Below are 18,751 nucleotides of genomic sequence, written 5' to 3'. Positions count from 1 at the left end.
TGTATGGGGACCTAGTGGGTCTGGAAGAATGGACTTTGGCAATTCTTTTGGATAGTGCGTGGCAAATGCCTATCTAATACCTATGCATAAGCCAAAACCATATGCATTATGAATGCTTGTTTTTAACAGGACTTCCGTCCAATGAAAAGATACAAATCAAGTGGCTGAAGTCACACTTGGTTAAGACATTTTCATTACACCAGAAGTGCACTTACAGCTGCAATTAAGACATGAGCTATCAGAAAACTGCTTATAAAACACACTGTCAAACAAACATTTGATGTCACTGCTTGAAACAGCTAGCTTAAGGAGATCCCAGAAAGATGTGTTTTGATCGGGGAGGGGCAGGGAGTGGGTGAGAATGGCCAGAGATTTGCACTGACCTGGGAAGTCAATGGGTGGATAAATAACCAAACAACGCTGCCAAACTCTCATGTCATCTTCTTCCTATCTGCACTACAATGCAATCCGTTTGGCTCATAGTTAGGGCTTAAGCAACACCTAGCAGCCAAACAAAATTTAAAAAAATACTGAGTTTCCTTTTCTTTATTCAGCAAGAGATTCAGACTGATTGGATCCAGTTGGATATGTATAGGATGTATTTATTTATTACATTTATATAGTGAAACTAGCCCTTGGGCATCTGGGCGCTTGTGCTTAAGAATATGGTTACAGTCAGTTACATTTTTAGTCTTCTGCTTAAGGAAACTGGTTATATCCAGTTACTTTCAAGCTTATTCTTCATCATGTGCATAAGAAATTGGTTACATTCAGTTACTTCAAGCTTAGTCTTAATCTTGTGCGTAAGGAATTGGTTACATCCAGTTACTTTCAAGCTTAGTCAAATACAGAGTGCAAATGCATAAGGTTACATTCAGAAGCGTATTCATCTTGGTCAGGACAAGATGACAATATAGAAACCATCTATAAGTAACATGTGTGGCTAGCGAGGTCCAGTTCCTGGTCTAGTACTGTATCACTCCTTCTTGCTCAAATAGCATTGCAGCCAACACCGATATTGATTTCTCCTTTTGTCTCCCTTCTCCTAAGGTCCAGGCTGGAATGATGCCTCGTGCCAGACTCCTACTCATAGTGGTAATGCTATGTGCCGCCCGAACCAGCTTTCCCTACAAGGTGTACAAAGCCGAGCCCTTATACAATTGCCTCAATGAGGTCCTCTCCGAGGCCAAACGCCGCCACGTGGAGGAGGATTCTTTGCTCACCAAGAGAAGCTTCGAATACCTGCCCGGTGAGGACCTCCTCCTCTCCGAAGAGGAAGAGGAAGATGACAAGGAGAAGGATAAAAGAACTTTCCCGGGAGCCCGCTACAGATATCTCTCCCAGGCCCAGCTTAAGGGCAAGGTTTACCAGAATAAGGCCAAGAGCGACCGCCGGACCAAATTCACGCTCTCGTTGGACGTACCCACCAACCTCATGAACATTCTCTTCAACATCGCCAAGGCGAAAAACATGCGGGCAAAGGCCGCGGCCAATGCCCAACTCATGGCTCAGATTGGTCGAAGGAAGTGATTGGCGGTCTTGGGCCAAGCGGGGAGGGCTGTATGCACACAGGTGGAGGCAAAACTGATTGTACAGGTGCAGGGACACGCCTTGAAATATCCTCACTCGTCGGACCCTGCAGTTCTCATCCGTTCACGTGGGGACAGGACGAACTTTCTGTTCTACAAATGGTTCGATAGTTGCTGTGTTATTGGTCCTGAAAGCTGCATTGCGTCATAAAGCATCGCCCAGCCACTACTCTCTGGCGGCCGGGTTTGAGATGATGTCACGTTTACCTTTTCTTCCATGCACTGATGTTTTCAAAATCCCATTCTAGGAAGCAGATGTATTTAATTTGTTATTATTAATACTATTTTTGATTTTAAAATATTGTTGTTTCGTTTGCAGATTGGGATTGCAAAACTTTAAAAAAAAAAATGAAAATGGTTATTAAAAAAAAATAGTTTGCATCATACGATGTGACAGTTTTAATTAATTGCTGTAACCCTGCTCTTGGGAAGCAAGGAATGCCACCAGAGACCGGCACCGATTCCGCTGAAACACTGAACTATCAGGTGGGTTTAATTACGATTGGGGGAGGGGGGTGTAGAGTACAGAAACAGTCACTTTGGGCAGGTTCTGAGACCATTGGATGACACAATGGGACAAAGCTTCTGATTGGCTGTGGGTCCTCAGTACAGCCACGCCCCAGGAAGCAACCGTTCATGTTGGCATGACCCAAGAGTGCAGGGGTGTTTCTGACTGCTCTGAAGCAGCACCATATGTATGTGCCGTATAGATACCCTGCCATCGGATCCAAGCGTTTAAGTAGCTTGCTGAGACGCAACACTGTAAACGTTTCATGCCAGCCTACGCCCTTCCCATACCAGATCCCTCATTTGCCCACCAACCCATTATCCTCACTCAACCACACCAAGATCCACCCAACCTTACAACTAACCTCTAAGAGTTCCTCACTCAAACACGCCAAGATCCACCAAACCTTACAACTAACCTCTAGGACTTCCTTACTCAATCACAACAAGATCCACCCATCCTTACAACTAACCTCTAACAGTTCCTCACTCAAGCACGCCAAGATCCACCCAACCTTACAACTAACCTCTAAGACTTCTTCACTCAATCACACCAAGATCCAGCCAACCTTACAACTAACCTCTAAGACTTCCTTACTCAATCACACCAAGATCCACCCAACCTTACAACTAACCTCTAAGAGTTCCTCACTCAAACACGCCAAGATCCACCAAACCTTACAACTAATGTCTAAGACTTCCTCACTCAACCATGCCAAGATCCACCCAAACGTACAACTAACCTATAAGACTTCCTCACTCAATCACACCAAGATCCACCCAACCTTACAACTAACCTCTAAGACTTCCTCACCCAATCACACCAAGATCCACCCAACCTTACAACTAACCTCTAAGACTTCCTCACTCAACCATGCCAAGATCCACCCAAACATACATCTAACCTCTAAGACTTCCTCACTCAATCACACCAAGATCCACCCAACCTTACAACTAACCTCTAAGACTTCCTCACTCAAATACGCCAAGATCCACCCAACCTTACAACTAACCTCTAAGACTTCCTCACTCAACCATGGCAAGATCCACCCAAACGGACAACTAACATCTAAGACTTCCTCACTCAACCACGCCAAGGTCTACCAAAACGTGCCATTAACCTATAAACCTTTGTCACTCAACTCCAGATCTTCCCACGAAGATCGACGAAACATTACTGCTATGCTTTAATTCTTCTTCACTCAACTGCATCATCTTTCCACAAAGGTCCATCAAACATTACCACTAACTTCTAATCCTTGCTCACTCAACTACACATAATTCTGCCAACACATACTCATGACCTCTAATTGTTTCTCACCCAACCACACCAAGTTCTGCCAAACATCGTCACTAACCTCTAATCCTTCCTCACTGAACCACTCCATTCTCCCACCAAGATCAACCAAACCTCAACATTAACCTCTAATCCTTCTTCCTTCAACTGCACTATCATCCCACCAGGATCCACCAAGCCTTACCACTAACCTCTAATCCTTCTTTACTCAACTGCACCATCCTCTCACCAAGATCCACCAAACCTTACCACTAACCTCTAATATTTCCTCACTCAAATACAACATCACCTCACCAAGATCCAGCACACCTTACCACTAATCCTCCCTTGCCAAGATATAAGAAACCTTACCATTAACTTGGAATGCTTCCTCACTCAACCGCACCATCCTCCCACGAAGATCCGCCAACCTCTCCCACTAGCCACTAATCCTTCCAAACTCAACTGCACCATCCTCCCACCAAGATCTGTCAAATCTTACCACTAACCTTTAATCCTTCCTCACACAACTCCAACTTCCTCCACCAAGCCTTACCACTAATCTTTATTTCTTCCTCACTCAACTGCACCATCCTCTCACCAAGACCCACCAAACCTTACCACTAACCTCTAATAATAATAATAATAATAATAATAATAATCCTTCATCACTCAAATGCAACTTCCTCTCACCAAGGTTCCATGTGTTAATATCCACGCAAAAGTATTGCCATACAACAATATCGCCATATTTTTGCCGCATTATTAACCCATGGACACCCCTGCGACCCCGGTCCCATTTACCCTATAAATTATCCACACTAATAATACCGCCCATGGCCTTACCCCAAGACCATATATATGATGATATTATTGGTGGGGATAATATTACCCGATACCCTCACCAAGATCCAGCACATCTTACCACTGAACCTCCCTCAACAAACCACACCAAGATCTGAGAAAACGTACCACTAACCGTGAATCCTTTCTCACTGAAACGCACAATCCTCTCACCAAGATCACCAAACCGTACCACTATTCCTCCCTCACCAAGATATGAGAAAAAACCACTTACCTTTAATCTGCCCTAATGCAACTCCAACTTCCTCCATAAAGCCTTACCACTAACATTTAATCCTTCCCCACTCAGCTGCACCATACTCTCACCAAGATCCAGTACATGTACCACCCTCAACAAACCAAGAGCTGAGAAAACACACACTAACTTGTAATACTTCAACACTCAATCACACCATCCTCTCACCAAGATTCACTTAGCCTTACCACTAGCCACTAATCCTTCCTCACTGCAACATCCTCCCACCAAGATCCACCAAACCTTATCACTAATCTTTAATCCTTCCTTACGCTAATCCAACATCCTTTCACCAAGATCCACCAAACCTTATCACTAACTTCTAATCCATCCTCACTCAACCACACCAACATCTGCCAAATGTTGCCACTAACCTCTAATCCTTCCTCACTCAACTACAGCATCTTTCCGCAGACATCCACCAAACCGTACCGCTAACCTCTAATCCTTTCTCACTCAAGCACACCAAAATCCACCAAACATTAACATTCTTGGAATGTGTTGCCTTTCCATTGCCCTAGGTACATGGACTTCAAAGAAAAACTTTATTGACCTCTAAAAACAATCCCATACCACCCATATCCCCATCCTCCCACCGTGTTGCTATCTATATTCCAAAAAAGCTCCTCACCCTGCTGAAAATACCTGACTGCCATGTCAGAAACACATACTATACTGAAATAGCAATCTCACCCCCATGTTATCTCCTGCCATATGAACCCATGTCCACCAGCAAACAAGAGCTCCATTAGTAGGGATCACTCTGACAACTGTCGCAGCATATCCCATTGGCTTAATCTCATTGATTTAATTTCCCTTGGGCAAACTTGATTTACACCAAATGATTCTGCAATGCCAGTGGCTCTCTCTCAGGCTGGACAGCCTTCACCCCACCACGTATAGCTTGGTTGGTTGATATCATCTTCCTCAAATCCTGCATTCCTTCCATATGCCTCATTAATTCATCCACCAAATATATTATGATCTGCCTTAACCCCCTCCTCCTTCCTAATCACACCCCCTTCTATAATTGCCTGGCTGCATCAGAGCCTTCTCCAGGAAGGGCCACCATTTTCCCCATAACTCCCTGGGCAATCCCCCACATGCTTCTTGATGACTTTCACCGCAACCCTAGCAATCATGCACAGCTGCCATGGCCACTGGTGAGTCCAGGGAGCTGAAACCCATCCTTCTTTAAGAATCACGATTGAACTTCTGCCCAGCTGACCAAACAGTCACCTCTTCTCCCCAACTATAACCAAACAATGAAGTTGGTGGAAGATATGGAATTAATCTTAACCACAAGCTTCGCTCCAGGCATCCTTGCCCACCACCTTTTAGACCATCAGCACCACTGTTGAAGGGGAATATGGATATGAATTTAACTATTGGTATTTTCACTAATGGAAGCATTCCAGCCTGAACTTTTAGGCTATGTCCCCTCTGCGTGGAAAACACAAGCAACCTAGGCCTGTCTTGGCATTGCTGGCCTCATCCGTGAGGTGCAGTTTGGTACCCTATGGTGCACGAGCAAGGAACTCACGTCTGCGTATACCCGCTCTTAAATGGGTAGACAAAACATAACCAAGACATGTTGTAGGTTGAGGATTAATCCAGAATACAGGCATTATTTTGGGAAATCTTCCACAACATATTATTTAGAGGTATATACAATTGCAGAAGGTGTCCAGCCATATGCAAATTATTCTAGCTATTTCCACCAATGTGAGCAGTCCAGCCCAAACCACTAAACCTTCTACCCTGCGCATGATGTTTCTGCCTTGTTGGACCTCATCATTGAAGTGTAGCTTGGTTACCTATGAAGTCCTGAGCAAAGGGCCCACGTCTGGGCATACCCTATCTCACAAAGGGTGACCAACTGTAACCAAAAGAAATGTGATGGTTTAAAAGCTTTGAATTAATCTTAACCACAGGCATTGTTTCAGCCACCCTTCCACACCAGCATTTTTATTCAAACTGCACCATTGAAGAATCGGTCCAGCTACATGCAAATCAGTCTTGTTATTGCCACCAATGGGAGGATTACAGCCTGAAAAGCTGCACCACTTCCCCTCTGTGTCCATGGCTGTCCCACAAGCTCTTTCAATGACCACACAACCACCCCACCTCCCATTGCATTACCTCCCAGAAACACACTCCCCTCGCCCTCGGTCAAGAGTATTAAAGTTGAATTTTCTAGCATAACTGACCCCCAACCTCTTCATCTCCACAACAATAACTGCCGCCCGCTATCATCTACTTAATGTCCATACGATTGTCCCTCATCTCGTATTCATGTTTCTATTGATTTGTTGACATTCATAAAGCACGTTTGCCAAAACACTGTACACGATCGAACAAAACAGTACTATGTTTTGTATGATCGTGTAAACTATGTCTATGGAAATACAATGTTTATTTTGGGCGGAAGGAGGTGTGACAAACGTCTCTCCTCAATCAACCCAGATTGCACCTATTCTTGTTTGTAAAGTCACTCAATTACCAAATTTCACAGTGAGGAAAATGCAAAGGTTCCCAGGCATAGGCAATATTTTGGAGGGTCAATAAAAGAAAAGGTGGGTTGAAGGGTAATGCAACTAAAAAAGAATGAAGGATCCTCATCGGACCCTCCAAAAGCAGGTAACGTGAGTGCTTTGGCCAGAGGAAGCTCTCGATTTAACTTCCACTGCATATATATATATATATATATATATATATATATATATATATATATATATATATATATATATATATATATGTGTGTGTGTATATGTATATATAAACCAGAGTTATCTCAGCTAATGGAAAAGAGAAGTGTAAATTAGGCAGCTTAGTATTGAGATAAAAAACAGAAGTGGCATAATAAAATAAGCTATACTACTTACCATCATCTTATACTTCACAATAGAATTGCTACATTTAATTTATTTAGAAAGTAAAACTAAATCTTGTTTTTAATATACACAGCACATTACAGAAGTCACACAGGCTATAGGGGGGTCTGGATAATAGAACAGTATCATTTGTATATAGAACCTCAGGCCAGAGTCATCCCAATTTAAAGCACTGTAATAACCAATGTTACTCTTTGATAAATTACTTTTACTCATTTGATCAACTTCTGAAGAGCCATGCTGGGATTTGAACCTGTGACTAGGGGTTGTAAATATTTGAGACACGTGCTTAACCCATTGAGCTATCTTAACATCCTTCCACATGCAACATTGACTGTGAAAAGTTTGGCCCTTCTAGGTTGACACTGCCGTTTCTGTTTGAAGTGTCTTTCACTGAGGAGCCGTGGATGTTGGATATTTTGAGCATTCATCAGTTTCACTTCCTGGCACATGTCTGCCTGCCATTTTCTTTCCCTGTTTCCCTATGCTCGGTTTCCTCCACAGCAATGCAAGTCAGGGAGTGATGGACAGAAAGATGCCTGTGCACAGTACAATACAGGGCCTATATGTGTATGCATTGGGAACTGCTCGAGTTTTCCCCAAAGATTATTTAATGCTTTTTCAATGCAACAATAGATTGTATGATGTATTCAGAGATGACAGTGTTTCCTGCTCTCTTCTACACATTTAATTTGCCTTTCTCCCCCTTCGCCCACATACCTTTTTCCATGCACTGCAGAAGTGTTTGCGTCAGTGGGCTTCACAAGCAGTGCATGTGCTGCTGGGATTATCTGTGTGTTTACTGGGGTGATCACTGTTGGGCTACTAGTGACACTGGTGTCATTTCAGGACAAGTTGACTCCCACTGATCTGAGAGTGCTCACTACACAATCACCATCCACGTGCCTTGTTTTTCAAAAAATGTGTATGTCCTCCTTAATGCTATCATGTTCTTCTCAGTCTCTGTTCTCTCCCCTGATGTGTGCCTCCCTTATCTGTTCTCCCTCTTTGCCTTGTACAGTTCCTGGGGACAGGCCATCGATACACGTACGCTGGTGGGACGGTCTGTCGTGCTCCATCAGAGAGGTGGTCGGGAGACAGTCGCCAGCAAAAAAAAAAAAAAAAACATGAGAACATAAAGTGTTGTATACATTTTTTTTAAGTGTGGCCTTTTTCGAGGATGCCGTGATAGACCCACAGCAGCCACGAACCCGGGATCCGACGGTCTCGGCCTCCCCATTGCTAGAGCTGGGATTGCTGGCACAAGCCACAGGCGTTTCCTGACAACCTGGCTCTGCTCGGCAATCTTTGATAAGGCTGCTCCTAGTTTCGTACTGGTTCAGCTTCCTATGTGTGCTGCACTTAATTTCTTCCCCTGCATACTCAATTTCCAGTATTTTCATAACAGCATACCCCTTTCCTCAAAATGTTCCCCCTCACATCTCCATTTTGCTCCCATGCCTTTACTAGTCGGTGTCTTATATCTCTTGAATTCCTCCTCTTCTTCTCCTACAGACCGCACTTTAAGCATTTCTGATACAACCTATCCTCTTCACTGATAGGCTCACCTTCCCATGCCCTCCTTATCCGATCATCCCTACACTGGCGGCGCCATTTTGATGATGGTGGGAAATCCATCGGACGGAGCTGAGCTGCTACTGCTTACGTGGTGTGGGCTTTTTCTGGGTTTTTTTTGGACATTCACCGCATGATGTGGTCTTAGACACAAAAACCCGGGTGTCCTCAGAGTGTCCTTACCTCACACCAAATAACGTGGTCAATTTACAGAAATCTCCATAGTCCGTGCATGCGCGCACAGTGGTAATCAGCAACGGCAGGCACCATGAAAAACCATGTCGCCCGTCATTACTGCAGACCCCTATGGACTCCACCTGCTCCTTGCACATGCAAAAGAGCGAGCACAAGGCATAGTGATCCATGTCTGTCCAAATGCATTAAAATAGTTATTCAGACAGTCGTGCGTTTGGGATTGCATGCATGGAGCAGTGAAACTCATGGAGTGGATTTTCCATGCTGTGTCCTACTCCTAGTAGGGAATAGGCTTTTAAAAATGGCACAGATGGAAGAAAAACACTGTTTCCTGCATAAGAGGCATTTTTCAACTGTTGCCTTTCAGCTACATGTCCTACCGCCAGTGCCTCCCCTTCAGCACCCATGGTTTTCCATGGTTTCCCTAGAGGCTTCAGTTCCATTGTTTCTGTAACACGCATCTCCTCCCTCCTCTAAATGGCTTCTATGTTGCTGTGAGATCCCTGCTACTTCCCCTTTCAATTTCTCAGTGACACCAGTAATCGAGTCCACTCTCCAGTCAGGTGCTCCCGCGACGTCAAGCCTACGATCAGATCGAAATGAGTTGGTCCACTCCAATGGTTTGAGCCGGAGCCTGGATGGCTCGAAGTGGAGCAAGAGGTTCAAAGTTGTGTAGAGTGCCAAAAGCAGCAGTGCAGGCCCTGTTGTGGATTGAAGTGCTGTGTTGAGTGTGGTTGATCCAGCTCAAATATGTCTTGATGTGACAAAACATGCTTGTAGCTACTTCTGGGCTGCTGGGTTGCAGGCAGGTGCAATTCATGCAGGGTATCCAGGGCAAGGTGTGGCCTTCTGTTCTGGGCTTCCACTCAAGGACGTTGGCTGGCACCTATAGGGGGTCCTCCACCTCCAGCTAACAGGATCCTGGTTCCAGTGCAGCCAGCGGAGTGGCCTTGGGCTATAGCAGTTCACCTCAACTGTTCCCTAGTGGTAGATAGGGGACAGAGCTCGCCTCTGCCTTGGATGCCTTCTGTCTTCACATCCCTGGCAGAGGACTTTGGAGTAGACTATACTCCCAACAGAGGTCCAGTGAATCCTTCTTCTTCTCTTGCAAGTCTAAAGAGGGCTCAATGAAGGAAGGGTTCTCCCTCTTTCTAAAGACAAAATGTCACATATCATTTATAAAGAAAGCCTACTGTAAGGGATCCAACCCAGGCAGTTGTAACAACTACCCTTTGTCTTCTGATATCATACCCAGAGTGCCTTGTTTCCAGGAAGTGAAGGACAAGAAGTTGCAGAGAGCCCTAGCAGAAACCAAGAGGATGGAACCCCTCTCTTAGTCTCCCTCACTCCAATGGCATCTCTAATACCGTCCCTTCCCATGTCAACTGACTTCAAAGGGATTCTAGGGATCAGCACTGTGGTGTGAGTGTGGCTTTGTTATGTCAGAGCTGCCTTTGATGCACCAGTTCCAAGGAGATTTCCTGTGGCTTGGTGAAAGGTGTTGGCCTTCCTCTGCGGGATTAAAGAAGGCAGCTTCCTGGCCATTGTTCAACATGGCAGTTGTGGAGACATGCAGGACAGATAGCTAATATACATAGCTGGGCCCTGCTCACACCTGAAACTAGAATGATATAAAATTGGTGTTACTGCATAATTGTGTGATCATAGCAGCCACCATGCTACAACCAGGTTAACGTTTAATGTGCCACCAGGCTGACTAGGCTACACAATTATTACGATTTGTATCAGAGGTGCACACAGTTAAAAAGCTACTGCTGCCTGCTGTCACTTTGTGTTCCAGCAGCTGTCAGGAATGCACAGGTGTCCATTGAACCTGCCCTGTGCCACTGCAGGGCTGGTGCTGAGGGAGTAAATGAACTATCTCAGCAAAGGCACATGTGTGTGTTATAATGTAAGCATGGAGTATTTATGAAAGGGGTATCTGATTAGCAGATCTCCCTTTCAGGAACAGGTTTACCTGCATCATTTTAACTACTACAAATCAAAAAAGCTAAGGCCCATCAAGTGTTTTGCCTCTTCTCCTCATACAATAGCAAGTCACATACCTGGAATGATCAATTAAAATGATAATCGAATCGCCCATGGGTTTCACTGGCTGGTAACAGCCAGGGCCCAAGTTCTAGGCTCGAGCAAACCGAGGACCTTAACACCAGGCCCCAGCACAGTTACCCTAGGCAGCAGCGGCGATTATTACAATTAGCACTATGTGTTTTTTAACTGGGGTACTGAGAACAAATATTATTTCTGGGAAAAAAAGGGAGAAACAGCGAGTGCGCAACCTTTTTGTCTCAAACAAAACAAATACAGTCAAGATGGCCTCCATGGAAATAGAAGGTGGGCCTCTCACCAAGGGTGTTAATACCCAAGATGTCAAGCATAAGTCAAACACTAACACATGTTTTCAGCAATGAGGATCACCTGCAGGATGCCTCATGGATGTCTCTCACACTGATTCCTGTGTGTGGTGCAGCCAATGAACTCGCTCAAATCCTGTCGTGAATTTGGCCATAATGACTCACATTCTAATCGAGGTCAAGGCTGCTTGCATGTGGACCCACATTTTCCTGCCGCCTCCCATCCACCTTAAATCCACCTTAAATCCACCCATCCCTGCACCATGCTTACACTTTCTCCATTCGACCCGCAACCATCCACCTTTCCCATTGGCTGCCATAAAAAGTGAAAAGGGGCTTTGTTTCCCTGAACGGAACGTGTTTCCTTAAATGAATGCATACTCTGGGATCTTTTCATGAAAGGAAAACCTTTTTAAACACGATTAGCATCGCAGACAAGACTCCAGGGTATTAATGGTGTTAATGGTCACCGCATGGGGCTGGCCTGGCATGTTTGTTTGTTTGTTTTATTTATATAGCGCTCATTGCCACAAAGGTATCTAGGCACAAGTTTACATGATACAGGTAACGTACAGGTATTTTTCATTACATTTAGACAAGTTTACATGATAGAGGTAACAGGATCTATGTGATTATTGCGACCCTCACAATTGCGACGGCCGAAAATGCCGACTTTCTTTTCTTTAAATCCCTTTACACCATATATATATGCGGGGGAGACCCCCGCAGACCCCCATATTAATATTATATTCTATACCCCCCACATATATATGTGGGGTAAAAAAATAGGCCTTTACGTCCGTCGTAATTGTGAGGGCGACATTTTGGTACGATTCCGAGGTAAAGTACAGGTATTTTTCATTACATTTAGACTGTTACAAGAGTTCACATTAACATTAACAAGTACATATAAGAGAGATGGCATAGTACCTATTTACCAATAGAATTTGGTGGTAGTGTACAAAGTGCATAGGACAAAAAGGCTATAAACTACAGTGGGATAGTTCATCAAGGGCAGCCTCTCATTATGGTGTGAATAACAGAAGTTGGATTAGAAGATAATACCAAAGTACCATGATAACAAAGGAATTATGGGTGGATGGTAGGAGACATACAGCATTAAACAGGGCTGGGTACATGAGGTAGACCTATCAAGACAGCCAGCTGATTTATGAGGAGCAGTTACTCTTGTGAGACTGGCCATGTTTGATGCTAATCATGTAACGATGCTAAGTCCTCTTGGGCTTGGGCTAGCGGGCCATTACCAGCAGTTACACGCCCCCCCCCCTCCCGGGCAGCCATTAAAGCTTTATTCATTGACCCGCTAGAAATGATAATATTGCATTGTGTATACAGAAGAATCACAGTTACATCCTTCATCGAGTCCAGTTAATTCACACACAGAGTGTTCTACTACTACCACTACTACTACTACTACTACCACTACTACTACTACTACCACTACTACTAGTACGAATAATAATAATACCACCACCACAAGAACTACTACAACTACTATTACCACTGTTACTACTGCTGCTACATGAACTACTACAACTACGACTAGCAATCCTAATGCCACAGGAACTACTACAACTACTAATAATAATGCTCACACCACGGGAATTACAACAGCTAATATTACTAATATTGCCATCACAGGTAGTACTACTGCTACTACTACTATTATGACTGTTATTACTGCTGCTGCTACATGAACTACAACAGCTAATACTACTAATATGAACACCACAGAAACTACTACTACAGGCACTGCTACAATTACTACTACTAATACCACAGTAAATACTACTATTACCACTGCTTCTACTACTGCTGCTGCTACATGAACCACTACTACTATTACTAACGCCACAGAAACTATTACTACTAGTACTGCTATTATCACTAATGCTGCTTCATGAACTATTACTACAAGTAGTGTTAAGATGGATTTCTAGAATCTGACCTGGTGCACAGATTTGAGAAGGCCACCCTATTTATAGTGAACAGGGAACTCTGACAGGTTAGCCAATACCCAATGAAGTTAGTAAAGGAGAGCAGTCAGATAACTTAAATCAAGCAAAGTAGGTAAGTTAGGTGCAGTAAATGATGAGAACCGAATCACAAGAACAATGCCCTAACTTGAGAAGTCCAAAGCCTAAGAAGGATGGGGCCTTGTGCCCAAAAGTCACAACATCCAATAATGTTTCTCACCAGAAGAGGTTCTCTTTAGAAAGGCTGCAATGGGCTTGTCGTGGTGATAGTTTCAATCTCTTTCAAAGTTATTCAATAATTTATCAGAATAAAGGTACGTTTTCTCCTCTCTTCCAGTGGCGTAGCGGGGGCCCCATAGCTCCTGCGGTGCGGGGACCCCACGCCAAGGTTCTGAGGGGGGCTTTGACCTGGAGCCAGTCGCCGGCACCACTGCTGCCCAGGCCTGCTGCCTCTTTGTGTTGCAGCCGGCCCAGTGCACGGCACGGATGGACACGCGAGAAAAAAATATATACATCTTTATTCAGGCTAGTGCTAGCCCTAGCCCTAGCAGACGCCGCCTGTCAGAGGTGAGTCTCTGTCTATGTGTGGCTTACTGCCTGCCCTGTACTCTCTAGTTCATGACGGTGGGAGAGAGGCAGATGCATGCCAGTTTTATTTCCACTGGCACACTTACAAGACCCAAGTGGATGCTCTGACATCAACAGGCAATAAGTGATATATAGGCTATTTATTTCTGAAAAGATGTGGAAGTTGTACAAAATTACTGTAGAGTAACATAAACATTAAGTGCTTCTAGCGTCACAGTCAAGCCAGGGAGAATACGGAGGGGTGCACCGCCAGGGAAGGTGGAGATGGAGCAGGGGAGTCTAGCGAGAGAAAGGGACCCACACAGTGAATTGTGGCCAGGTAGGCGGAGTGACAGACAAATGAACCAGGCCACCTAGTGAGGGGTAGAGCAAAGAAGATAGGGGCTGGTAGATAGAATGATTAAGGACATGTAGATGGATAGCTGTAGTGATAGAGTAATGGGCAATAAGCAGAGTGATAGTCAAGGAGAGAGAGAGATGGAGCGATGGACAAACACAGATAGATCTATGTAGCCGGGGTGCAACGAAACCTACATCTCGGGGGGGGGGGGGGGTTAAGTGGAGATGGGAGGGGTTATTTCAGAAAATAAGCGGGGAAAACTTGGGTGCTCCGCCCCACTGTTCTACCCCCAGTCCCCATGGTTTGGTGTGGGGACCAACTATCAAATAGTACATTTTAAAGCACAATATGCATTGAGGCGATTGAAGTCTTTCTTGAAAGTAGCAGCTTTAAGGTGTTACAGCGTTTGATCAAGTATGTTTTTCTGCACAAACATAGTAAAACTTTAATACTGCCTTTTTCGGGAAAGGCTTCCCTTCACCTCTCTGCCTAACAAAATGCAAGTGCACACATCCAGGGGTGCTCCTAGGCTAAAATGTAGGCTGGGGCTAAGGCTTCACATGTTGGGAGAGGAGCTATCTTCAGAGGTGGTGGGGGAGTAGCAAACCTATTTGTGTGGGGGCATCTAACTCTTTACGCATTGTAATGAGACTATTCTAGGGCAGCTTCAATGTTACAAGCAGTTAACTCTCTTTTAAGTCTGAAAACACCCACTTAAGGACCGCGGTGAGAATGAACTGTCTTCTGTCCCCAATACCCTTCCAATCACTCTTCTGGCATGTAAGTACTTACCGCACATCACGATTTCAATGGTGGTCAGTCAAAATATCGAAAACAAAATGTCAAAAGACAATAATGTCGAAAACAAAACGTCAAAAAATAAAAAGTCCAATTATTTATATTTTTATTTATATTTATTTTTTGGCTCTAGTATATTAAAAAAGGTTAAAAAAGGGGGGTTGGGAGGGAACCCCCCCATTTCGAATAAACGTATTAAAAAAGAAATGTGACTTTTTATTTTTCAACATTTTTTTTTTCAAAATTAAGACTTTTTACTTTTTTGTTTTCGATGTTATCACTATGAACCGATTTCAATTGCTTAAAAATGTATGCATATGAATGCAGGTGCTAACAATTAAATGCTTTACGTAACTAAGGTTTCCACAAAGCACTTCAAGGGATCAGACCTTGGGTTCTCCGCATTTCATAACTTATCCCCAAACCCACTGAAGAAGATCATCACTCAAGACTCGAGTGCTTCTGACCAGCACCCGCCAGTCAGCACCGCCACTCCTAATGCATGTCACAATGCCTTTAAATTCCATACAAAGCTTACATTAGATTGCAAATCCACACCTTCTTTGAATAAAAACAGTTGCAAGTGAGGAGGCAAGTTCAAGTAGAGTTGGCGCTGCATCCCGTGCCAAGAAAGTTGTTTATTCGTCTTAAAAGTGCTGTAAGTGGAGAAAAGGAACTAGTGGTACTCTGCATCCAAAAAGGAGGGAGTGGCATGATGGTAGATGGGGGAGGGTAGGACTGTGCCGGATGGGGTTTGACCTTTAGTTTGCCATCTACAGCGTCTCTTGTTGCTTTGTGGCTAGACTAGACATTGCCTGGAATAATAAACAAGCACTGGCAAAGCCAACAGTTTTGTGCAAGTATGGGATAGGCACTGATATAATGGTGTTACCTTGCAATAAGATGGCAACATCTAAAACATTGAGTGATTACCTAAGCATATGATGGCATTAACTTGCAAATGCCTTTCTAATATCAAATGATATATGATATGAGATGATATGATATGATGTGGCATTTATAACACGCCTGTACACAAGTGTTTCTAGACGCGACAAGACAAGGAGGGGGAAACAAGGGAAGACAAAATAACAATCTTACTAGGCCTTGTGTCATTCAGATCATGCAAGTGCGGGTCAGAAGGAAGAGGAGAAGTGCCACAGGGGACGGGAAGGGGGAAGTGCAGTTAACCCACAAGTGCAGCCAGTGGGTGGCTCATAAGTGCAGAGAGATGGGACTGTAGGGTTGCAGATACAGACCCTTAAGTGCTGGGGAGCCTAGAGGCAGTGCAAGGGCAACTGGACATGCAGGAACCTGGGCCCGAGTTCAGAGGGTGACCAGGTGACCAGTGAGCGGAACAGTCAGGTGCATCAGCAGGGGAGAGGAAGAGAGAAAGCAGAAGCGAAAAGGAAGGTTTTGAGTTGCTTCCGGAACTGCAGGTGGTTCTGCTCAAGTTTGAGAGAGGCAGGGAGACTGTTCCAGAGGGAGGCCCCAGCTGAGAAGATAGATCTGCCCCCAACTCTCTGCTTGGAGGAGCGTCTGTCCCTCAGAGAGTTGGAGGTGGATGAGCGGAGAGCACGAGAAGGAAGATGTTTTAGAAGAGAAAGTTGGAGGTAGAGCGTTCCCAGGACCCAGAAACCCTTGTTGGCAATGCAGAGGGTCTTGAAGTTGATCCTTGCAGCCACGGGAAGCCAGTGAAGAGATTTCTGAGCTGGAGAGATACGATCCCTGGGCTTGATGCCAAGGACAAGTCTTGCAGTCCTGTTCTGGATAAGTTGTAAAGGTCAAAGAGTAGAGGTAGGAAGATTTAGAAAGAGGCTGTTGTAATAGTCTAGCCCAGAGAGGACCAGGGCTCTGGAGACAATGAGCCTCTGGGGGAAAGTGAGAAAAGGAAGAATACCTCTGAGGAGGTGCAGCTGATAGTTTGACTTCTCAGCGATGTCAGAGATGTGTGGAGAGAAGGAGAGGGAGGAGTCAAAGATGACACCAAGGTTCTTAGCCTCACAGGAAGGAGCAGGCAGAGGGCCAAGAGTGGGCAGCCAGAGAGAGAGGAAAGGAGGGAGCAGGTGTCCCAATGAGGAGCATCCCAGTCTTACTGGCATTAAGGCAGATATCATTGGCGGCACACCATTCCTGAATTGATGCCAGACAGTCTGGTATGAGAGAAGAAGCAGAGGTGGCTGAGGGGAGCCTGAAAGAGAGCTGAGTGTCACCCGCCTAACATTGAAAATTGGAGTAGAAAGTAGCGATGCAATGGAAAAGAGGTGCCAGTTAGTGGTTGAAAAGCCAGGGAGAGAGGTTAGACCCTTGGGGCACACCACAAGTAGAGAGAGAGATAGAAGAGAGGAAAGACCCAAGTTGGACCTGAAAGGGTCGGTCGGTGAGAAAGGAGGTCAACCAGGCCAGGGCCTGATCAGTAATACCAAGGTTGTCCTGGAGACGATTGAGCAGGATGGCATGGTTGAGCGTGTTAAAAGCAGAGGATAGATCTAGGAGAATGAGGACAGAAGGGAGAGGGAGATTAGAGTCAGGATTGGAGAGCAGGTCTTCGCGGGTGATCAGGAGAGCAGTTTCCATGCTTCTGGCAGCTCTGAAGCCAGACTGGTGGTCATGGAGGCAACCAACAGATTCAGTATGTAGATTAAGCTGGGAGTGGGCAGCTTTTCCAAGAGTTTGCCAAGGAAAGGAGTGATGGAGATCGGGCGATAGTTAGCCGGAGAGGAAGGATCAGCCGATGGCTTCTTTAGAAGGGGGGGCGCAAGAGAGTGCTTAAGGGGGAGCGGAACGTTCCAGTGGCAAAGGGGTGATTTCAGAAATCGGCCAAGGATGGAGCAAAGGTGTTGATGTGGTCCTTGATTGTTCTGGCTGAGCAGGGGAGAACCTGCTTTGATGAGACTTTCATAGATCAGACTTGTCTAGAAACATTGTCAGGGGTGAACAGGGGAAAGGAGGATAAAGGAGGAAGAGAGACGGCCTCAGACGGGCCCCAGAAGTGATAGAGGAGGAGGAAGAAGAGGTCGAGGAAGAGAGGGTGACCAGGATGTCCTGAGCTTTAGTAGTGAGAGGCCAAGGCAGTGCAGAGGGCCTGGGAGGGAACAGGAGAGGTAATGACTGCAGCAGGATTGGCCAGCTCCTTGCAGATTTTGAAAAGTTTGGCAGAGGGAACAGGAGAGGTAGTGACTGTAGTAGGATTGGCCAGCTCCTTCCAGATTTTGAAAAGTGTGGCCTAGTTGTTAGATGCTTCAGAGATGCAGGCTTGGATGTAGTCTCTCTTCTTAAAGAGGACAGAGAGTCTGTACTGCCTTTGTAGCAGGCGGTAGGCCAGTTTGTCAGGGGGTGTGCACAAGGCCCTCCACTTCCTCTCCGCCGCCCTACACTTGCATTTAAGGGTGGCAAGGTCAGAATCGTACCAAGAGTTGCACTTTGATTTGGACTTCAAGCGGAATCTCATGACAGGGGCAAGGATATCCAGAGTGTTAGAGACAGAGAGATGAAGTTTAGCGAGGGCTGTGTCAGGG

At 45.1% G+C, this 18,751-nt stretch overlaps 1 protein-coding gene across 1 annotated transcript in view; it reads left to right on the top strand.

The window, feature by feature from the left end:
- The window catches only part of UCN3 (urocortin 3), an 85,799-nt gene extending 84,146 nt beyond the window's left edge, over positions 1-1,653 (top strand). Inside the window, exon 2 of the mRNA XM_069627766.1 lies at positions 1,051-1,653. Coding sequence (XP_069483867.1) covers positions 1,063-1,530 — 468 coding nt within the window. The 5' untranslated portion in view covers positions 1,051-1,062 and the 3' untranslated portion in view covers positions 1,531-1,653. The remainder of the gene's footprint in view (positions 1-1,050) is intronic.
- Positions 1,654-18,751: the final 17,098 nt, after the last annotated feature.

This window comes from Ambystoma mexicanum, chromosome 12 (assembly GCF_040938575.1).
Source record: "Ambystoma mexicanum isolate Mex_15411 chromosome 12, UKY_AmexF1_1, whole genome shotgun sequence".
NCBI lineage: Eukaryota > Metazoa > Chordata > Amphibia > Caudata > Ambystomatidae > Ambystoma > Ambystoma mexicanum.
This window is presented reverse-complemented; position numbering and strand designations above follow the sequence as displayed.